Source organism: Dromiciops gliroides, chromosome 1, assembly GCF_019393635.1.
Source record: "Dromiciops gliroides isolate mDroGli1 chromosome 1, mDroGli1.pri, whole genome shotgun sequence".
Classification (NCBI taxonomy): domain Eukaryota; kingdom Metazoa; phylum Chordata; class Mammalia; order Microbiotheria; family Microbiotheriidae; genus Dromiciops; species Dromiciops gliroides.
The window spans coordinates 310,681,902-310,706,454 of NC_057861.1; the positions used below are offsets into that span (position 1 = coordinate 310,681,902).

Here is a 24,553-nt window from a genome sequence, read left to right on the forward strand (position 1 = left end):
CTAGCAGCTACGTCATGCCAAACTGATGAATTGTTGCTTAAAATGCTTAAAGAAACAGTCTAAAATAACTTCTGGCATTTCACAGCTAACGGGCTCAACTGTATAGATATCTATATCTACCTGATGATATTAGCAACACAATACTGCAGAATCTTACTTGATGTGCTGAGAATAGAAAGTAATTCAGTGGCTTTTGGTATATCTTGGTATGCCTAGGCTTGATTTCCCTTTTTTTTTTTGGTTTCTTGTCTGTCTGAGTAAATCCTTTTTAGTAAATTACTTTTAGGTAAATATTCCTATTATAGACCTCTGAGGCTAGCGGTGTGTGGTACAAAGATGTCATCATATAAAGGAAAAAAACCTGGAAGAAAAAAAAAGATTTTGACTTGGGCAGGGCAAATAATATGATTATCAAGATGATATTTTCAGGAATTTCAATGTCACTCCAAGTCAGTATGCCTTCCTTTTGTTCTCCTTATTTTCCCACTTATTCATTCAATACACTTATTAAGCATTCAGAAGATGGAAACATGTTAGGTTCTCTCAAACTTGTATGAAAAACAAACTATGATGCTAACCTAAGTTCAGCATTTCCAGTTACTCTTTTAAACTAGCTATAATTTTGCCATTCTCTTAATTCTCCTTGGCTCTATAATTAGTGACCTTTAATTCTTAATGTCCCATTTTTTTTGTACAAAAAAATTCTCATGGACATACCTATGTTGAGTATTATAATTTCTAGGGTTATACATGATCCTTTGTAACAGAAAGCAATCCTGAGTACCTGGTCTAGACTTCTGGGATCTCTTATGAACTCTGATTGAATCACATCAAGTTCACTGACTTATAGCTTGCCGACCTCTCTTCCTTTTCCATTTCTTTCTCCTCCCTCTTCCTTCTCCTCCTTTATCTCTTCCACATTCTCCTCTTCTACATCTTCCTTTTGATATTCATCCATCTCTCAATCTGTGGTACCTCTATTTCTCCACAACTTTTCTCTAATTTTTTTGATAATATGGAATTATGTTCGGCTAGGCTTGATGACTTTAACTTATCTAGAACAATTAGCTGCTATCATTATTATATCTCAATTCATCTGAAATTTTACACTCTTATTGCCATTTTTCGTTTTTTTTCTCTTTCAACTCAAAGATTATTCTCCTCAATAGGGAAAAAAGAAAAGAAAACTACTCAATAGTAGATGCTGTCACTCTGCCTTCCATTAACATCATACCATCTACCTGAGCAGCCATTTTATCCCTCCCTTGATCCTCCTCTTTCCTCAAATATTGCTAAAGCTCCCCCAAACAAAACAAAACAAAAAAACCCTAAAAACTGTTTTTTTCTGTTGTCCTGAGCTTAGCAGCCTGAGGTCATTCTGAGCTTTAGGATGCCCAACAACACTGTACTTATGAGACAATGTTGTCAACCCCTGTTATCAGGTCTTATTTCCATCTTTGCTATGCTTGATTATTTAGAAAAATGATCAAATATGAAGTGCTGATCATATGTAAGATATTATAAAAATGATCACTTCTAGTTTATTAACAGTAGTCTGGTAGCGTTAATTAACTGAATGCAGATAAATTGTCAATTCTCAGATTGTAATTCACTCCATTGAGTTTAAGGGAACTTGCTTTAAAAATGTAAATGGGCTTTCTATGAAACTTATAAAGGTTGTATTATGGATCAGGGTAACATTAAGACTTATTGGGAAAACATCAAAGTGAGGTATTATGAAAACAAAATATACAAGCTGTCTCAAAAGTTTTAACACAGTTTTAAGTTTTGATAGCTTAAAGTTGCATTAAGACTTTTGGGATACCATGTATATGATTCATGTTCCAATTTCAAGTATCAATCAGGAAGACAAGAGATATGCTGCCTCAACCACAGTATGACCATAGAGGTGGATGAGATAATTACTCAACTACATACTATTGAATGTCATAGCAAAGGTCCCAGCAGCCAAAAGTGGTAAACTTGCTTTGATTATATGCTGGGTAAACCTCCCTTATGGAAACCTCCCTTGGTCTGAGTGTGGAGAAAAAGAGACAGAAGTTACAGAACACTGTTAGGGTATGGTGGCTGTGAGGAGAGAGGAATAACAGTTGGAAGGGGAAGAAGTGGAAGACCTTTACCAGGGTGCCATGGATCTTAGGGTTATAAAATTTAGTGCTGAGGTAGCTAGGTGGTGCAATGGACAGAGCACCGGCCTTGGAGTCGGGAGGACCTAAGTTCAAATCCGGCCTCAGACACTTGACACTTACTAGCTGTGTGACGCTGGGCAAGTCACTTAACCCCAATTGCCTCACTGAAAAAAAAATTTAGTGCCATATATCCATTTAAAAAAGTGATTACTGGGGGCAGCTAGATGGAGCAGTGGATAAAGCACTAGCCCTGGATTCAGGAATACCTGAGTTCAAATCTGGCCTCAGACACTTGACACTTACTAGCTGTGTGACCCTGGGCAAGTCACTTAACCCCCATTGCCCCCCCCCAAAAAAAAAAGATTTATAAAAAAGTGATTACTTAGTATTGCACTGTGTGATTCGTTTCTCCAAGATATGGCCCATCAAGCTTTTTGCGATACATAATTCAAAGCCTTAGTCTCTAAACTATTCTGTCATTTCTACCCTCTATGTGCAACATTCATGATTAAATCAAGAAAGCTATTGTTCTACAAAAGGAAATCTGAGAAACTGAATGTGTACGTGTGTGTGTGTGTTTAGAGATCGGCCTTACTGAATTATTTGTTTAAAATTTCCAGACACTGTGCTAGACACTGTAATTTTAGCAACCCATTCTTTAGTCAAAATGAAAGAGAAAACTCCCTTTTGTCTGAGGGGTGACTGAAATGTTTCCATAGTGAAGGCAATGGAAACTGTTATTTTAATTTATTAATTTAAAGGAAACTTTCTCCCCTACTCTAATTTTTCCTTAAATTGCAGTTCTTAGCACATAGTAAGCACTTAAGAAATGTTTATTGGTTCACTGATTCTATGCACATCTTACTGGTTTTTGGACACTCTACAGATAATTCTCTTTATTATCAGGAATCAAAGAGGGGGAGGAAATAACCTCATTTTACCCCCCTGGATTATTCATTCTCTATGGTCCCTTCCAACTCTGAAGTTTATGTTTCTATAATACCATACCCTATATAGAGGTGTCAAAATTGTAGTCTGCTTTGGCTGACTAGGCTGCACATCTCCCCAGAGGATCTGGAATCAGATTAAGAAGTACTTGAAAATGTTGAAAAAAATCAATAAAAACACAATTCAACATGGGTAATAATAATTTGAAGTTTTCTAAGTCAATATAAGGAGTGCTTGGTTACATATTTATTTGAGTTTGACACCATTACCATACACAACCCTAAAATCCAAGTGCTTCTAGGCTTAAATGTTCTTCCCAACAGTAAATATCCCCTCCCCCCATTATCCTCTACTGTATTCCCACTACCCATCCTTTTATGTTTTGGAATTTAGAGAATATGACTTGAAAGGTAATAAGGGAGAAAGGGAAGATATTGTTTAAAACATTAAGGAAAAAATAAAGTCCAAAAGTAATATGAGTGAGCCAAGAAGTAAAACTTCTAAAGAGTCTCTCATTAATACAAACCATTTGCAGACAGTTATAAGAGGCTTTACACAAATTCCCTAATATCTTCAAAGAAGCACTAATAGACTGATGAATCAGAGATTTTCCCCAAATTACTGTTAAATGAAAAAATAAAGCTGATTTTATAGATTAGATTTTCAAATTATTAGTTTTCTGGAGAAGGGAATGGCAATCTACTCCAGTATCTTTGCCAAAACAACAAAAAACAAAAACAAATGGAGTCATGAAGAGTCAGACGTGACTGATACTACTAAACAGCACAATAGTTATTAATTTTATAGATCATTAGATTGTAAACTCTTTGCGGGCAGAGACTGTCTTTTTCCTCTTTTTGTATCCCTAGCACTTAGCTCAGTGCCTGGAACATAGTAGGTACTTGATAGATAAATATTGATTAATTAATTGGTATTGTTTGATTGCTTGCAAAGACACTTCATAGAACAATCAAAACTGTATTTGTTTTTCTCTTCTGCTACTCAAAATTGCCCTGCTGCATATTTGGGTTTCATTAAGAGTTTTTCACTCTGACCCATAGTGTCAAATTTTCTCAGAGGGAATATTTTCTGAGATTCAGCCACTTAACACAAATTTATCAGACTAAGGCAAGGAGGGGGTAGGGGAAATCAGTCGAATAATGAGGAAAATAACTATCCTCTTAGTTTTGGAATATATTAGGACTTGTAACATTCCGATCAATATGCTCTTATTTTAATTTGCTTTTTTGGGGGGGCGGGGAAGCAGGGAATGGGATACTTAATCTGAGCCTTTTCTTATTTATATTGACATCCATTTAGAAGACTGGTATTATGAAAGGAATATTTATTGTTTCTTTATGGTCAGGAAATATCAAGTGTTTTCTTTGTAAGAACTGAAAGATCCATTTTGGAACCACCAAATTATATTCAATTGATCCCCATGGACCTTCAGAATGACTTGAGTTTGATTTAAAATTTAGAATCCCCAAACTTGACAAATTATGTTCCCAGCTGTGTTTAAATAAAGAACCAAAGAGGTTATAATGTGCACTGATCCTTTCTAAGTCATATTTGAGGAAATAAAAGGAGTATTTTCTTCACTAGACTAATAGGAATACATTGGCAATAATGGTTCTCATATATGTCTGTTCTCCGCAGGTGCCTTTCTGAATCCACAGTCAGTTTAGAAATTATAGCACAACAGGTGGGTATCTTGGCTCTATAGAGCAGGCCATTGACACGAATGATAACTAATCAGGAATAGCAGGTAAATAAATAAGAACACTGAGCCTTTTAAGTCCCTTCTAGTCAGTGTCATGCATACCTGGCATTCCATATAAGCATGTATGTAATTTCAGCTTCCAGGAGCCTTGTCATTCTGTCAGATGATAGGATCTTATATTTAGATCTGGAAGGGACTTTAGAGGTTATCAAATCTAACCCCCTCATTTGACAAAGAGGAAAGAAAGGCACAGAGAGAATAAGTGATGTGCCCGCAGTCACACAACTAGTAAGCATTTGTGGTGGGATTTGAATGCTTGTCTTCATGACTTTAAATCAGGTACCCTACCTGCCTCACAACTCTGGCAGAGAGTTGGGGAAGGGTGGTGTGTTAAGTGATGGCAGTCCATACATGCTTACTGACAAGGAAATAGAAGAAAAAAGAAAATGTTTCATTGGGATTATAACATTATTCTTCTTTCTCCTGATCAATTATTTGAAGTTCAGATTCAGGTAGCTCTATGTCTAATTCACTCAACTGAATGGGTATCACCACAATAACCACTAATTATTAGTAGTTTGCAGGAACATTACTATTTAATAGATATGGAAACCATGGAGAAATTTTAAATAGAAGCAGCCAGAATAAAACATGTGTGAGGAATGATAATAATCCCTATCTCATTTATCTTTTATATATTTTAATGGCTTGATTTCACTTGCCTTTAAAAATGTTTTTGCTACATCTCACTTTAAAAGCATTGCATTAGGAAACTACAGTGTGCATTCTCTTGCAAAAAGGTATGTGTATAGATTCACAACAATTACTCAAAAATCCCAAATATCTTGGTCGGAGTTTTGTTCTTCCCAAAAAAGAGAGATTGGGGAAAACAATGTTTCTTCTAATTCCCTAATGGGGTCTAATTTGAAATTAGGTTTGCAAGTACAATAAGCATATCCAAAGCAGAAAACAAATTGTTGGCACTACCATCAAAGGACAATAAATAAGTTGGTCTGTACTGACAGGTATTTACAAACTTACCCTCCTTGAAATACCAAACTCCCTGAAAAGCACAAGGCATAAACAATCATCTCTTTTTGGATACCATTCATTGTTAATATAAAGAGGAACCAATCCCAATTTACCAAATGGCCTACAAATCAGAATAATACCAAAGTGTTCTGCTCTCAGGTTGATAAATAACTCTCATTTACCTTTATATAGAATCATTTCAAAGACATCATGTTGCCTCACTATACAACTTTTTGGACAAAAAGAATACAAAAATGATAAAATGTTTAGAGTAGACGAGGCTTTCAATTTCAAGGAATGGGAAAACTTACTGTCAGAATTAGTAATGCAAAAGCTGGTAAAAGGTTGACTCCACTTTGCTTTCTTTTAATAAAGGGTGCTGATTGGGGAGAAGGGAAAATGATTTATGGTTTTCTGCCATGGCTACAGAACTTTAATCTATAGCTCAGGAAGGGGTGCAAGAGCAGCTTGAAAATTATGCTGAGCTTAATTATACTTAATGTGAATTATTCAAAAGTGCAGACAGAGACTAAAAATTTATTTCATACAAAGAAGCTTGACATTTTAATTGGTCCTTCAGAAAAGAGACAAAACAATTTCCTCTCAAGAAAATTTACATCTTCCCCATCAAAGCAGCAGCCTCAACAGAGCAGAACTTCATTAACAAGATTAATTATCGCTCTAGTGTCTGCCTCATCAGGTGTATAGCCCAGGTGAAAAGCAGAATGCAAAGTGACATCTGACATCATTTCAAACATATAGCATTGTTTCAAATAGGGGAAAGTGACAGAATGAGGCCACTGTACCTTGGTCATTAGCCATTTTGTCAGGGTGCTCCACTGCAAAAATAAAAATAAAAATAAAATTTAAAAAAGAGAGAGAGAGAGAGAGAGAGAGAGAGAGAGAGAGAGAGAGAGAGAGAGAGAGAGAGAGAGAGAATATCATTAGACTTTGACAATTCCCAGCAGAGAAGTTGACATATCAAATCAACAATTTTGTTAGTAGGTTTTCATATCAAAACCAGTGCCTCAGTGCAATGAAAATGTAGTGACCTGGATTGAAAGTAATAGATATCTGCTTTCATTTGTAAAGGTCTCCAAAGAAAAGAAAAAAAGAGAATCATCATAATTGTTATAAAATCCCTAATATTCACCCCATCTACAACAGGAAATGTAAATGGTGTTCGTACCTCCCCTGAACATGACCTCAGAATAATTATACTGAAATTTTAATTAAAGGTAGAATTAGTGGGAAAAAATGAGAGCTCAACTACTAAATAATTATTACCTACATAAAGAATGTTCCCTCTGACAGATATTTTGCATTGTCAATGATCTTTATAAAAAAGTTTATCCCATTTCCATGATGATGCCTGATAATGTCATAAATGAATAGTACAATCTAAAATAAGTTTGATAACACTTTAGAATCTGTGGAGACAGAAACAAATTTTGAGCTGTCAGAGTTTCAGATCATTTATGAGTATCATCTAGGAAACTATTTCTTCATTACTTGAATAAAAAAAGGCAGGTAGCTTTTTGGTTAGCAAAATTTAAGACTAGGAGAAGAAATGAATCAGAATCTCAACATTATATTTCTAGAAAGCTGATATGTACCTCTCTACCCATGTAGTTTTTCTGTCAGATTGTAAGTTTCTGGAAGGCAGGAGCCATATGTGTGTGTGTGTGTGTATGTGTATACATATACAAAATACACACACATATATGTATGTATATATACATATATGTATATATAAATACACATACATGCACATACATCTATATATATTCATGATGATATATATATATATATTTATAGTGTATCCTGAGAGTCGAGAGTAGATAATTGCCTAGAGTAGATAGTTATGTTTATTTGTTTAATTGAATTAGATTGAATGCTGTATACCTTTGGACAGCTAATGTTAGCATTGCATAGTAGGGCCTACCTCATCCTTTCAATGAGAGCTACCTCAATGATACTAGGCTGTCTTTGAGATCTCTGGTATACCTACATGAATTCACTTAGTTGCTTAGGGCACATGTCTAAGGATTTGTTAGGTTGAACCTGGAATGTGGCATTGAGTCAAGTCACTGAACCTCCTTGGGCCTTAATTTCCTCAACAGTATAATGAAAGGATTAGACTGTATGACTTCTAACACCTCTTCTATGTTGTATATGTTAGTTATGTTTATGCAGAAAAAAAAAAAGATACCGTTTCAGGTTCACCTATTTCAATTTCTCCCCAGAGAACTACCTTACAATGTGTGCCCTTGGTCACAAGGAGACCAGACAAGGGAATGTGGATGGACAAAAGCTCCTTTCAAATGAATAGGATATATGTGTTTGCATGACAAGAGAACAGATTTGAGAATTAGGTAATCCACTTCTTTTATATTCGTTTTTCAATGACATGTAGAAATAGAAAAAGCAGAGGGGAATTTTGTAGGAAAATGCACTTTCCATTGAAACACAAGAAACAGCTTTTGAACAATAACCTACTCTTTAGAGCAAGTTTTAAAGATAGACATAAAATTAGTTTTGTATTAAAACTGAAGTTTACGTATTAGATACATTTTTATTAGATAAATCATGAGGCTATCTACTGCTTATTCATTTCTCCTCATCTTTTTTCAAGAGAGATAAAATTCAGCTTCTTGTGCCTTGAAGTATAATAGTGTTATCTTATTGGCTAACAGTTTCTTAAGGCAGACCACAGAATTTAATTCACATTTTGTGTCCTTGAAGAATACAGCTGTCATGTCCCACAAGTCATAGTATACTACTATTCTCAGGAGAATCACAATTTCAGGTGACCCAAAGGACAATGGAAAGATACATAGTGGGTATAAATAAGCTCTAGCATATTGCCACAGAGCTCCAGGAGGGACTCCAAACTTGGACAAGAATCTTCTCATCAAGAGATACAAAAAGAGGACTTCCAGCCTTTTCTGCTATACCTCCTGAGAAAGATAGCCTAGAGTGGGCTCTTGAAACATCTCAACCCACTTCTGGAGAGCTCTAATTATGAGGACATTTTCCTTTACATCAACACTGTTTGGTTCATCTTCTGGAACCAAGCAAAAAAAAAAAAAGCCTACCCTTTCATCTGATAGCCTTTCAGATATTTAAACAGCGGGGCAGCTAGGTGGAGCAGCAGATAGAGCATTGGCCCTGGAGTCAGGAGGACCTGAGTTCGGATTCAGCCTCAGACACTTAATACTTACTGGCTGTGTGACCCTGGGCAAGTCACTTGACCCCAATTGCCTCATCAAAAAAAAAAAAGAGATATTTAAACAGCTATCAATTCCCTCCCCTCTCCAAGTCTTTTTTTCCAAGTTAAATATTCCCAGTTCCTTTTACTATTTGCCATATGACATGAACTCTGTCTCTCTGTCTGCCTTATTAGCTGCCTTCCTCCGGACACTGGTGAGCCCATATTCTGATGACTGTAGGTCAGGAGTGGGGGCAAAAACAAACATTACTCCTCCCCTAGGTGAAGTCTTTTATTAGATTTTTATATCATTTGTTCATGATGATATATTTTATGCCATTTTCAGGTGCAAGTTAACAATAACAATACTGACATTCAACAGAAAAAAAAAAAAGGTCATAAAACAGAGATTACAAATTCTAGGCCAATGAGTTTGACTTTAATTCTCAGTAAATTCTGTGATGCATTATTTAAATAGAATAGGAGAAGAGCCCATGGTAGTTGCTTGCCCCAGGCAATACCAGTATACCCAGCTTGGCTTACTTTTTGTTTTTGCTTTCGGTTGTTTTTTTTTTTTGAAGTGCAATGAGGGTTAAGTGACTTGCCCAGAGTCACACAGCTAGTTAAGTGTCAAGTGTTTGAGGCCAGATTTGAACTTAGATCCTCTTGAATCCAGGGCTTGTGCTTTATCCATTGAGCCAACTAGCTGCCCCCTTAGCTTACTTTTTATGTGTGCCCATGGTCTACACATGCTCTCTAGCTTATCAATATCTTTGCTAAATTATGGCACCCTGAAATGAACACAATACCCCTGATGTGATTTGACTGAGGAAGAGTATATAAGATCTTATACCTTTGATGCCTGGATTCTCTTTTTCTCAATGCAGCCTAAAGATTACTTTAACTTTCTTAGCAGCCATAACATACTATTAATGAAGATTGAACTTGCACTCTCCTAAGATGTTCAGATGTTTTTGCAGGAAATAGACTTGGTAATCCCTTTCACATTTTATATTTCTGAAATTGTCTTTTTGAACTCATGTCAGATTACATAATCAAAACCATTAAATTGCATCTTATTAGATTCCGCCTAATATTTTTACCTCATAAAGAGCTTTTTGAATCCTGACTGTCAAATGGTATGTTAGTTATCCTTCCAAACTCTGTGACTTCTTCACATGTGATAAGCATACCATCTATGACTTTTCCAAGCTGTTCGTAAATATGTAAAACAGCGTAGGGTCAATCAGGGATCAAATCCTGTCATTTCTACCTTCATAACAACGCTCATCTACAAGCCTAATTCTTTCCTTTGACACTGCAACCATGCTGATACAGACCCTTTTACTTTATATCTGGATAATTGCCATAGCCTAACTGTTGCCTCAAGTCTCTCCCCATTGCAGTCCTTCCACTCAGCTATCAAAGTGATCTCTCTAAAGGTCAGGTTGACCATGTTACCTTTTGACTCCCATTCAATAAAATTTGGTGGCTCCCTTCATAACGTAGCCCCTTCCCACATTTCCAGCTTCCTTATCCCTTACTCTCCTCCAGATACTCTGTGACTTAGTAACACTAGTCTCACCTCTCTACTCTGAGTCTTTTCACTAGCTTCCCCTCATGCCTGGAACTTTTATTCTTTCTCATTTCTGCCTCCTATCTGCACTGGCTTCCTTCAAATCTCAACTAAGGTCCTGCCTTCTACAAGAAGAATTCTTTGGTTCTCCTTACTCTGAGTGCCTCCCTCTAAGACATTTTATTCATAAATTCTATATAGTATATGTATATACATATACTATATAGATGAATAAGTATAGATAGTTATAGCTATATTTATCTATATCTATCTGGGTTTGACATAGCTATTTGCATATTGTTTCCTCCATTAGATAGCTAGCTTCTTGAGAGGAGGGATGACTTTTTTTGGCCTTTGTATTCTCAGCACTTAGCTGAGTTTGACACATAGTAGGTACTTAATACATTTTAGCTGAGTGACTGACCAAGGTGACTCCACTGGAGACTTCCTTCCAATTTGATATCAAACTGCTAATGATTATACCTTGGGTTAAGGTATGCACCCAGTTTTAAATCTACTTAATTATACTATCCCATATTTTTCCAGGTGTTCTATAAGAATAATAGGAAAGAGGGGCAGCTAGGTGGCACAGTGGATAGAGCACTGGCCCTGGATTTAGGAGGACCTGAGTTCAAATCCAGACTCAGACACTTGACACTTACTGGCTGTGTGACCCTGAGCAAGTCACTTAACCCCAATTGCCTCACCATAATAATAATAATAATAATAATAATAATAATAATAATAATAATAATAATAATAATAATAATATAAAAGAATTTGTCAAAGGTTTGTTAAAATCTAGGGAAACTATGTCTACTTTATTTACCTGTTCTACCAACTTGGTAATGCCATTAAAAAAATTAAAATAAAGTGAGATTGATATCAGTTGTTTACTGACTTTTATGTTAATTGCTTTCTTTTATTGATATTCACTAATCATCTTTTTAATATATTCTAAAACTTACTAGAAACTCAGGTCAAACTCATTGGACTATAGTTTGCAAACTCTGCTTTCATACTTAAAAATCAATTTTACTAATCATGTGCTTAGTGAGTGCCATGTAAGATATTATCAAGGATATGCAATGAAACATTTGACATTTTAATGTTATTTTCTATTTTATTTTGTGGGGCAATGAGGGATAAGTGACTTGTCCAGGGTCACACAGAATAGTGTCAAGCGTCTGAGGTCAAATTTGAACTCAGGTCCTCCTGAATCCAGGGCCAGTGCTTTATCCACTGTGCCACCTAGCTGCCCCCTTTTTATGCTGTTTTTGTGGATAAGATGGTGAGATATAAAATATATTTCTCTACATTTAGGGGGAATTTAAACTGATTGTATGACTAGACCCAAAGAGTGGTCGTTGTTAGTTTAATGTCAGTTTGGAAGAAGATCATCATTTCAGTGCCCAAGAAATCTATACTTGGCCCTATGGTGTTTAACATTTTGAGCAAGGAATAGGAAGTGATCTGTTGATAAATAAAGAGGGATGGATAAGAGATGGGTAGACCAAGTGTTGCAGTGATATCCACAAAATAATAAAAGAGCCAGAGGAAGGTCTTTGAAACATTGGTGCACCTATAATGGAGGATTTATGCAAAAACTTGGAAATGAATCTAGCAGGATAAGATAGAGCAGAGGGAAAGCCCATGACAAAGAGGTCCTAGAGACACTTAAGAATCCATGAAGAGATAGGGATAAGACTTTGAACCAGAACTTTAATACAGCATTATAGGTCACTTTGCTGCCACAAGAACTGCTTGAGGTAGAAGGAATATAGAGAACGATGTCTTAGACCTCTCAGAACCCAAATTGTCAAGAATGTTAAAGAAACAACAGACATAGCCATCTGGGGGTATCCCTGAGAGACTCTCATCAGCAAAAACTCATTTTAATGGAAATATTTGTGGATGGCAAAAGAAAATCTGCTTCATGTTCTTCATTTTCATTATTCTCTTTTTCCTTTTGTCTTCAACATAGTGCATTCATTACCCACAGACTTAACTAAAAAGGTTTTTTTTCTTACACAGTGACTAGAATTAATGTGCATTTTAATGGAAATTCCATATTTACTGTAACCTTATGGCTTTTTTCTGTAGTTATTAATGGCTGTCTTGATATAACTTTGATTTTCTTCAGTTAAAGTACCAGACTCTGGTGATTATTGTTCCAAAGGAGAACTAAACAAATTTTGAGGTTTAAGTTGTACTGTAGTTGAGAAAAAAATTATTTGTTATTGTTGACAAGGATTTGTATCTTTTGATATCACATGTGAGGATCACTTGACTGTCCTCACGGGTAATAAAGGTAGTGCATTTATAGGATCATAGGGTTAGAGGATTTTAGAGGCCTTGGTCTTACTTTTGTCCTGTGACACCCTTCAAGAGTGAAAGGGACTCTCAATTAAGAAACTCCTTTTACCAGTGTGCATTAGCACATGTTCTACAACTGTAAACTTAAAAATTTCTCAGGTCTTTGAGCATTTAGATGATTTGCCTGATCTATGTCAGAAGGTGGCATTTGGACATAGGTTTTCCTGATTTAGAATACAAGTCACAATCTACTATTTCCCACTACATATTTCAGAGACTTTCTTCTAATTCCCTTATTTTATAGAGGAGGAAACTAAATTCTTAAGAGAGGTAAAATGACTTGCCCAATATCACGGAATGAAATTACCAGTTATTACAAAGAATAAGGATTTAAGACAACATAGTATGAAAGAAAGAACATTGAAACAAAAATTTAGAGAACTGTTTTAATCCCAAGTTGCCTCTAAATGATTGGGTAAAAATTTGTAAGTCATTTTTCTTCTCTGAACCTCAGTTTCTTCTTCTATTAGTGAGTAGTTGGACTACTTGGTCTCTAAAATCTTTTCCAGGTCTCATCATTTATGGCTCTGTCACTATAGATACTTTGGACTATTCAATTCATCTGCCACCTGATGATAGGGGTGGTGGGGTCAATAATGTCCTACCACTTATTATTTTCCTATTATGCTTACTTATTCACTGGCTGCCTGAGAGTAACAACCCCATGACACCTCAGTCTCTGTAAATCCTGTTATTTAGTACTGCATTCTACCCCAGTCATACTGGGGACTGCTATTATCTCTGATCTCATCATGACTAACACATGTTTTACTTCCTTGATCAAAGGCTTGGACATTCCTTTAGCTGACTATAATTTCCTATCATTTTATATCAGCCTATATCTCATTCCTTTTAAATATTTTCTTTGCACTCAACATCACCTCTAATATTCCCCAATATTCTAAGTCTTATCAGTTCCTGAAATAGATCAAAGGTATGAGTTGAGGAATAAAGCATCTTTGAAATAACAGGGTAGCAAACCTACTACCCTGTGGGATGTCCCATAAATGAAGATTACATTGGATTTTCCAACTTCAAGAACCATGAAAAAGCTTTTTATATCTTTTTTTTTTTTTTTTGCAGGGCAATGAGGGTTAAGTGACTTGCCTAGGGTCACACAGCTAGTAAGTGTCAAGTGTCTGAGGCCATATTTGAACTCAGGTCCTCCTGAATCCAGGGCCGGTGCTTTTTATATCTTTAGGAGGAGAGGGATAGGAGGTAGAATGAGATAGCTAGGCCTGATCAAGAGAACCCAGTGGTCCTTAGCAGCCAAGGCAAACAAAACAAAACAAAACAAACAAACAAACAAAAAAACCCACTTCATTTTGGCTATTTTGTACTTAGTGCCATGAATCCCAAAGGAAGGGTGCAAGGAAAATAGAAGCTGAGATTCAGTTTAAGCTAGGTTCTTTACAAGGTCTAATCTCTGGTACAGGGACTTAGGGCGTGGTTCAGCTCAACCTAAGCAAGAGTAAGTATCTTAAGAGTAGGAATGTAAAGACATTACTGAAATTCTGACAATATTAGGATTATTAAGGGAGTGGCATTCCGTATTACATTTGATATTAACAATTTTCAGTCATTATATTAAAATTTTTCTATCAGTACAATACTCTGGCTACATTTTCTTCCTTTCTCAATTGATAATCAATTCAATTCCACACTGCCTTCTACTTATAAATACCTGGCCCCCTTGTCCTTTGCCAATTATCCCAGCCACCGTCTATTTCCTCTACTCCTTCTCATGTGTTACTAAACCAATCTAGAGGAAGTCAGACACCAAGTTGACTGTGTCTTCTAGAATTTTATATTATTCAATTTCAGCTAGGCCTTCACCATTCCAAGACAATCCTTTTACTCCTCCTTGATTTCCTATTCCACTTCCCATAGAACCTGCTTTAAGACATTGCTTCTCTACTCATGCCTCCCAAAGATCCTCCTTTCTATATCCAATCAAATGGGTATTAAACCTCTTCATTTTTTGTGAGCTCCCCTTCTCTATATCTTAAAACTCCTTGACATCCCCTATCATCTCAGAGATGAGAAGAAAGGAAGAGATGCTGGTTCACCAACTATATCATATTTCCTAACCTTGGGTATTATTATAAGGCTTTAATCTGGGCTCTCTTCTTTTCTCTCAGTAAACTCATTAGCTATTTAATTATCTCTATCCAAATGACTCCCAAATCTATATATCCAGCCCTAACCCCCCAAGTTCCAGTTGTATATCACCAATTGCCAACTAAATATTTCAAACTAGATGCCCTGAAGACATCTCAAAGTTAACATATCCAGAACAGAATTCATTACCTTTCCCTTGACATCCTCAAGCAAGAATTTCTATTTACCATGGAATAAAGTATCATAAATTTAAAGATTTTAAAGCTTTTATTTTCTTAAGTTTACATGTGATTTGACTTTATAAGGGGTGATAGTCTAATCTGCTGAATGTTATTGCAGAGCAGATCAAATTTAGTTTCAGGAGAAATGAGGACTGTTTTCAAGAAGGCTAATTGTAGAGGAAATGGCATATACCTGTATGGAAGCATAATTTGCAATGAAATAGTAGCCTGTTTGTGGCATTTTCAATAGATTCCTTTGAACTTCCTGGTTTTGGGAATGCAGATAAGTCTCTCAAAGAAAACAAAGAAGGTCACATTCTGATAAAATAGAGAGAGATTTGCTAAAGCAGTTTTGTGATCTAAATTTACTTAAGCCAGAGAACAAGTGAATGAGTTTCTTTGAGGTTGATTTAAACCATTATGGCTTCACATTTCTTCTGATGGATGACTTTTTCTGCCAACAGAATATTTGTTATTTTAAGAGACACACAAGTCACTTACATGTTCCTTGTTAATTATCATTTAGGGCAGGAAGCATCAACATTGTTGCATAATTCAAAATGTGCTCAGGACTTCAGAAACTTTTTTTCCTCCTTTTTACCTTATGGGTTGGAGAGATTTATGAAAATTCCCTGACTATTATTGAACATGACATATTTAGGAGGGCGGACATAAACATTCATATCAGAGAATTGGATTTATTCCTCATGGACTGTTACAAGTTATAACAAATTCCTAGATTTATCTTTGTGGTATACTCTGATATTCTCATCTCTAGGAATCATTTCCCAGATGAATTTTAATACCTTTGGATAAACATATTTGGATATGATATCCAGTTCATTAAATAATCTTTGGGGGTTGGTTATCTATCTCTACTTGTGAATCTTATGATGTCTCATTACCCTGCCTGCTTATTATATTTGGATGCCTTGATTCATTTTAAGCTCTCTCTGAGATCTTTTAGTTGGCACAAATTGCAAGCATGAAATTAAGCTGGCATCCATCTAGGTGATGGAGATGAAGTGTTTGCAAAGCACTATCTAGTCACATTTCATGGTAGCACAATGAATAACCAGGGTATTCCAAATAATTCATTTGGAGTGAAAAGTGACCTGGTCACATAAGCCCTAAAAGCCTGACAAGAAAATAATAAGCTCAAAACAAATGTATAAATTTTTTCTTTTCCTTGTTCCTCTCAATTTTCTCCCCAACTTACTCCCCCTGACCCCAAATAAACTAAACAATACAAAACAAAACATTGTCATATCAGATCCTCTACATCAAGTTGAACATATGGTTCTGTGCTTGCTTTGGGCACTCATATAAGTATGTATCAAAAGCCATCCTCCTGTTGACTTTCCTTGTACATGCCTCAGAACTATAGGTTTTCCTGGTCCTAAGTACATGGGGGAAACTAAACCATATACTATACTAATGATCTGAAGCTTCTTTTTGGGGAAGTTAAATAATTGGTTGATGATTTTATCCCACCACCACCACCACCACCATCATCATCATCATCTCTTTCCCCCCCTATTGCTTGTTAGTTTAACAAAATACTTTAATGCAACTATCATATCGGTGGCCTGTTCTCCCTGGTTACAGAAGAGAAAGCTGAAAATGTTGAGATTAAACGCCAGATGCCTAGGGTTTCAAAACCAGTGTTGTGACATGATTAAGTTCTCTTGGTGACTGGTTATATTTTTCAGTTTTCATTCAAATCATAGTATTAGGTACTGCCCTTTTCTTACATGGACATTTTTTTTTTAATTTACTGAAAGCATCAGAAAAAAAGCATTTCATGTAAAAAACACATAAAAAGAGCTTGAGAAACAAAGTCTCTGTTGAGGACCTTGAGAGAGGGAAGGGGGACAGTTCCTCAGATAAAAGAAACGAGAAGATCTGGGTAAAAGAGCAGAGGGAAAGTATTAACTTTAATTTATTTCCATTATCTAATTAATAGAGTCAGGTGAAAATATACTGTTTATCGGGACCTAATTCAAATAGGATTGTTTTCATGACATCAGCATTTATTACTGGGGAAATGGCATCAGTGACATTTATTGGGACTATGGCACAATTATATATTAACCATGAATCAAACAGAAATGTGGATTTTGGGTTTCTCAACCCATGTTAGAATTGGATAACTTCACATGAAGATTCTCTGGTTTGAGGCATTAGTAGCCAGATTAAAGGATAAACATCAGAAAGTAGATCAGGAACCAGTGACCAGATGAGGAGAAGCTCCTTCAAGAAGCCAAGAAAGACATCAGAAGCGATCAGAGGAGAGAGACTGACAAAAACCAATACCAGCTGACTTTTCTGCTTTTGATCTGATTGGAGGAAAGCTCTTCTTTTTGAAAGAACTGATTGGAGGAAAGGAGAATCTCCGCAATGCCTGAAAAGCTGACTAGGGGAAAGGCTGCCTTGCTCTCTAGCGCCACCTGAATCTTGACACAGGGGAAAGGTGCATAACAGTTTGCCTACATTTTCCTTCACTTTTCTCTGACTCAAAGCCTTTAGAAAGCAAAACATAAAGATCTGCCTAAGAATGAAGAGTAAAATTTAGTAGGATGACTTGTGTTATGGGAAGCACGCCAATGAGGACTCAGGAATTATTACTGTGTATGAAGATGTATATTTCTTCCAGACTGGCGTTGCCTTTCATTGCCTTTGTTACAGCCATTGACAGCCCTACTCTGTGAAACCCTCTGCCCCAATACTTGCCAGTTCAGGTTGGGGTGAGTGAGTCAGGTCAGAGAGAAAAAAAGGAGGTTTCTGGCGCCACTTCAGGTACCTTACCCTCTATACATACTAATATAGTATCATAGGATTATAGTCATATAAGTCTTATAAGTCATCGAGGCTGGCTCTTTGTCTCTCCCTGATTCTGTCTTTGTCTCTCTCATTTTACCTATGAGGAAATAGAGTCCAAGGAAGTTAAAGTGACTTGCCCAAGGTCATGGAGGCATGAAATGGCAAATGTAGGATTCAAACCTAAGTCTTGTGACTCTTAAGTTCATCTCTCTTTCCACATCACCATGTATGGTCAGTTAGAGGTCAAGTAATCCTTCTTTTGAACATTTTTCATCATCTTGAAAACATTTAAACATCATCTAGTGAAATTCCAAATTATTTCATATATCTATAAGTAGGTTAAAAATTCCTGAATTAGTGTTGCTTGTAGAATCAAATGTAGTATTTTTCAGGCACAAGGGCTGATATTAAGACCTTATCTTGGTATGTTGACTTTTTTTTTAAGGCATGGATAGCTATGCTTCTTCTGGGAGCTATTTTTATTCTCTGAAGCATGCAGCACTTTTCTTTGGAAATTATACAGTAAGAAAATGTTCTATGTTGTCCCAGTTGCCTAAAATAAACACATTACTTCCATATGAAATTTTCTGCCTTGCCATTTTCAAAACTTTCTTTTACCTACATGGACAATAGCCCCTGAAAGAAAACACTTAAAGTTCGTTTCATTACAACATTCACATAACTCACTGCTTTTCATCTTTATCCCCTTACATAAAATGGGTGATGGATTTCATTATATTTTGAATGCAGTCAATACACATGAAATCAATTCAAAAATTCCAAAAGGACTCTAAATGGGGAAAGTGAAGTTAAGTGAGTTGGTCTCAATGGAGACTGTAGGAGACTTGACCACATAATAGATCATTCTTTCACATTTTGGTTTTGGCATAAAGGGTGTATGATAATTTACTGTGAGTATTCACCACAGTTCTGCTGCTACCATAAGTATCATGGAGAGAAGTTTCTAAAGCTCTCTCCAAAACTACTTTAGAAAAATCTCATAAAAGCAGATTGACAACAGTAAAAATTTCAAACCTTTTAATGTTCTGAAAACAATGGGGTCAGAAAGAGGTCCCACTCCTTTGGAATTTCGGGCTTGAATCCTAAAATAGTACACAGTGTCAAGGTTAAGATCCATAATTTGATGAGTCAGTCGGTCACCACTGATTGACTCCATAATCCAGTCATCAATTGGTGTATTCTTGTCCAAAGTATAAAAAAGGATGTAAGCTGCAAAAACAACAAAAAAAGATATATTGAGGGGTTAATAAATGGAACTGCATGTTGCCATTTTGTTTCAAAGCACATTTGCTTCCCTATTATCATTTATAATATTGATGGTACATTAGAAAATATAGTATAGTATTATATATATAAGTAATGATTTTCACCCCCACCTACATATATCATTGGAATTAAATAAATATTGCTGCAACAATGCTCAATATTTCTAAGAGGAAAGAATCATTAGAAACAAAAAAAATACTGAATAAATTTCAAAATAACTTATGTTACTCATAAATTCTGGTTGTCAAGTTTGCTAATAATTATCACAAAGATAAAACAGGTGAATATATGGATGAAAGTTCTTTGTACTTTGACTGTAGAGGGATAATAAAATTTATTTTGTTATAAAAATTCTTCTCTAATACCTCATTAAGGCATGGAGTTAACCAAGTTTCTCTTTCTAGCCCAGTGAACTGTAGTGAAGTACAGAGATTCTTTAGTAAGATAACCACTAAGTGAAGAATTATTTGTGTAACAAAGAAAAAAAATGAACCTTAATTTTATGTGGCACCCTTCTGTCCTTGGAACAATGATGGAAGAATGTTGGAAAAGAGGGAAAGGGATGCTAACATTGTGCCACCTATTGATGTTAACTGAAGGTGCATGCAGTAATTATGGTAAGCAGGTCTCCTCTAGTGGTCAGCACTTATTGGATATAATATTGAAAAGGACATTCTTTCATCTTTATGTAAAGATGAAATCAGAAGTCAAAAAGGAGTTGCATATAAGTAGAAGGATGGATAACAGGACTTTCTCAGAGTGTCAAATAATGGAATGTATCCAAGTACAACTGGAGACATTCATTCAAAATGACCATATTAATCTAGTGTATAATAAACCCAAACATTTAAACTTTTGGAACAAAAACTTAGTATTTGACAAAAACTGCAGCAAAACTGGAAAACAGTATGGAAAAAGCTAGACCAACATCTCACACTTTATACCAAGATATCACCCTTTATGTATAAATCTTGTACCCATTTTAACCTTAAGGGTGATATCATAAGCAAATCAAGAGAACATAGAATAGTTTATATGTTAGATTTATGGATAAGAGAAGAATTTAGGACCAAAGAAGATATAGAGAACACTACAAAATGTAAAACAGATGATTTTTATTATATAAAACTAAAAAAGTTTTGCATAAAAAACCCGATGCAACTAAAATTTATAAGTAATGCAGAAAACTGGGAATATTTTTTGATAAAGGTCTTATTTCTAAAATATATTGGGAATTAAATCACATTTATAAGAATCCAAGTCATTCCCCAATTGAGAAATGGTCAAAGGATATGAACAGGCAGTTTTCTGATGAAGAAATCAAAGCTATCTATGTTCATATGAAAAAAATGCTCTAAATCACTATTGATTAGAGAAATGCAAATTAAAACAATTCCAAGGTACCACCTCCTCACACCTATCAGAGTGGCTAATATGACAAAAAAAAGGGAAAATGTTGGATGTTAGAGGGGATAAGGGAAAACTGAGACGCTAATGCACTATTGGTGGAGTTATGAACTGATCCAAACATTCTGGAGAGCAATTTGGAATGATGCCCAAAGAGCATCTATGCATACCCTTTGATACAGCAATACCACTGATTGGTTTATATCCCAAAGACATTCCAAAAAGAGAGGAAAAGACCTATTTGTGCAAAAATATTTATAGTAGTTCTTTTTGTGGTGGCTAAGAATTGGAAATCAAAGGAATGTCCATCAGTTGGGGAATGACTAAACAAACAGTGGTATATGATTGTGATAGAATATTATTGTGCTGTAAGAAATGACAGCAACATTGTTTGATGAAGAACTGTGAATGACTATTCTCAGCAATACAATGATCCAAGACAATCTCAAAGGACTAATGATGAAGCATCCTATCCACCTCCAAAGAAAGAACTGATATTGATGGAACACAGACTGAAGTATGCTATTTTCACTTTCTTTCATTTTTTCCTTTTATTCGTTTTCTTATACAAAATGACTAATATGGTAATATTTTACATAATTGTACATGTATAACCTATATCTGATTGCTCACTTACCTCAGGGAGGAGGGAGGGGTGGGAGGGAAGGAAGGATAGAATTTGGAACTCCAAACTTTAAATAAAAATGTTTATCATTTCTATTAAAAACAATCATCAGATTGGAGATACTAAATATTTTGGAGCTCTCTTAATAATTTCTAAACTTGCCTTAATGATAATTTCATCCTTTCAAAGTTGCAGGCACCAGCAAGGAAGAATTCTGTTACCCACAAAAAGCAATTAGTTTATATATTAAAAATGCTGGGGGCAGCTGGGTGGCCCAGTGGATAGAGCACCGGCCCTGGATTCAGGAGTTCCTGAGTTCAAATCTGGCCTCGGACACTTGACGCTTACTAGCTGTGTGACCCTGGGCAAGTCACTTAAGCCCCATTGCCAAGCAAAAAAAAAAACAAATAAAAATTTTAAAAAATGCTGGGAGCACTGGGGACAAATTACTTTATCTAATATATTTCAATATTATCATTCTTTTTTTTTTTTGTGGGGCAATGAGGGTTAAGTGACTTGCCCAGGGTCACACAGCTAATAAGTGTCAAGCGTCTGAGGCCGGATTTGAACTCAGGAACTCCTGAATCCAGGGCCGGTGCTCTATCCACTGGGCCACCCAGCTGCCCCTCATCTAATATGTTTCAAAAAAGGAGAGTGAAAAGTGGGGGGATTATCTGACATGAACCCCAGAATTTGGGGAAATTGATTTCAAAGGGTTCAACAACAAAATATATGTAGGAGAAATCAGTCCAGAAGAGATGAAATTCTGAAGATGAAAAGAGAAATAATTCTAGAAAGGAGAGAAAAATAAGAAGTCTAAAAAGATTAATGTGTATGCATAGGGAATTCACCAACTAAACAAGATTTTATAAAGACAAAACTGAAGATAAGATTCATGGGCAGGTAATGGAGAATGAATACAAAAGTGCAACAAGGTCTTATAAAAATACAGCCTGGGGGCACAAATCACAGAATAAACTGGAATGATTAAGGGAAACTAAGGATAACAAATGTGAAACCATTCTGGGGAATAGAGGTGGCTCACTGGAGGGATGGTTCTGTTGTTGAGGGTGAAATGAGATGATTAATTGACAATGGAGAGGAGGCAGAAAGAGCTTTTAAAATCTTTTTTTTTTTTTGCTTATATTTCCAACCCTTCTTTTCAGGTTCTTTTTTATGTTGTTTTCCTCCATTAGACTGTAAATTTTTTGAGGGCAGAAACTCTTTTTCATATTTGTATTCCCATGGTTTAGTGCAATGCCTGGAACATAGCAGGCACCTAATAAATGACTATTGACTCTGGGGAGTTAAGAATGGACAAATGCAATTCTCAAGCCACTCTCAGTGACATTGGAAGGTTCTCAGAGAATGGGAGAATTATCACAAGATTGGAGCAGGAAGAATATTATTCTAGTTTTTTAGGTGGGATTTGAAACCTGGTCCTCTGGTTTCAGTGCTACTACATTTTTTTTTCAGGGCAATGAGGTTTAAGTGACTTACCCAGGGTCACACAGCTATTAAGTGTCATGTCTGAGGCTGGATTTGAACATTTGAACTCCGGTCCTCCTGAATTCAAGGCTGGTGCTTTATCCACTGCACCCCATAGCTATCCCCACTAATACTTTCTACTATGTCATACAATTTCAGATAAAAATTATAGGAATAGGGGCAACTAGGTGGCACAGTGGATAGAGCACCAGCCCTGGAGTCAGGAGTACCTGAGTTCAAATCCGGCCTCAGACACTTAACACTTACTAGCTGTGTGACCTTGGGCAAGTCACTTAACCCCAATTTCCTCACTTAAAAAAAAAATTATAGGAGTTGATGAGATTAAAGAATTGGGAAGTCAGCATATTTGAATAGAAGGTGCTGGGAGTTAGGGCCTAGAAGAGTTTAGTGAACCAGGTACTAAATTTGGTGGAGTAGATAGAAAGTGCCCAGCAATTCCATAGCTGAAGGCAACAAGAATCTAGGCAGGACAGAGTGAACTTAAGGGAAAGACAGTTGCTAAATGATGATGGAAGAAAGAGGGCCTAAACATGGTAGCAGAGAACAAGGTGTATACCCACTCTCCTATCCTTGTGTGTTAGGGAGTATATGAGAAAACCAAGAGAATCTTCAGAAGAAGACTAGGTTTCACCGATCACCAGAAGATATATTTTCTTTCTTTTTTTCTTTTTTTGGCAAATTAAAAAAAATTTAAACTTAAATACAAAATGAGAAAAGAAAAAAAAAGTTGCCATGTACACAACAGAACTTATGAGAGGATTCAATATAAAAGAGTGTTTTCATTTCAAGAAAATCTATATAATAAATACTACACGTTGTTTTCAAATCTGCCCAACTTTTCTTTGCTTCCTTGTTGGTTTTCTTTGGTTCTCTACTGTATACTTTTGCTTTATTATCCCCCCTCCCCCCAGTCTAAAGAAGGCTGCAATTAAGCAGTCAGAATCAATAAACATTTTGAAGTGCCTATTATGTACACTGTACTAAGCACTGGGGGTACAAATAAATGCACATCAGTCTCTTTCTCTCAGAGGTTCATGATCTCAAGGCAAAGGCTACACATAGAAAGAGGCTGAAAAGTAGGGCTGAGCAGAATTACCCAGGGGCAAGATGAAATCATACTACAGGGATAGGAAATGGCCCAAGGAGGTCAGAGCCTGAGAACTGATTTCAGTTTGCAGAATAATGACATTCTGGAGATAAGGACGTCCAGAAAGCAACCAGGCAAGGAAGGATATAGGTATATAAAATAGGCATACATAACCTTTACTGTTGCCAAATTTTTCATGACCCCCCCCACATTCAGTTATAGGACCCCATATGGACTCATGACCCACAGTTTAAGAAGTTATGGTATAAACTTTGGAATATTCATTGCAGAATAAATAGGATTATTTTATATATATACATATTTCATTTGAATATTTCACATACAAATCCTTTGACATTGTATATTTTTTTCTTTTCTTCTCTTTCTCCTTTTCCCCTTCTTGTACCCTTTCCCCTTCCCCTTTCAAACGTTTGGCTAGACTCCAAAGTGCAAAGTT

The 24,553-nt window shown here is 36.0% G+C and overlaps 1 protein-coding gene across 1 annotated transcript in view; it reads right to left on the bottom strand.

Annotated features, from left to right (window-relative positions):
• Positions 1-24,553, bottom strand: part of DCC (DCC netrin 1 receptor) — a 1,450,760-nt gene that overhangs the window by 132,655 nt on the left and 1,293,552 nt on the right. The window contains exons 20-21 of the mRNA XM_043979362.1: positions 19,217-19,411; positions 6,660-6,692 (exon numbers count right to left, since the gene is read on the bottom strand). Of these exons, the coding sequence (XP_043835297.1) occupies positions 6,660-6,692; positions 19,217-19,411 (228 nt within the window). The remainder of the gene's footprint in view (positions 1-6,659; positions 6,693-19,216; positions 19,412-24,553) is intronic.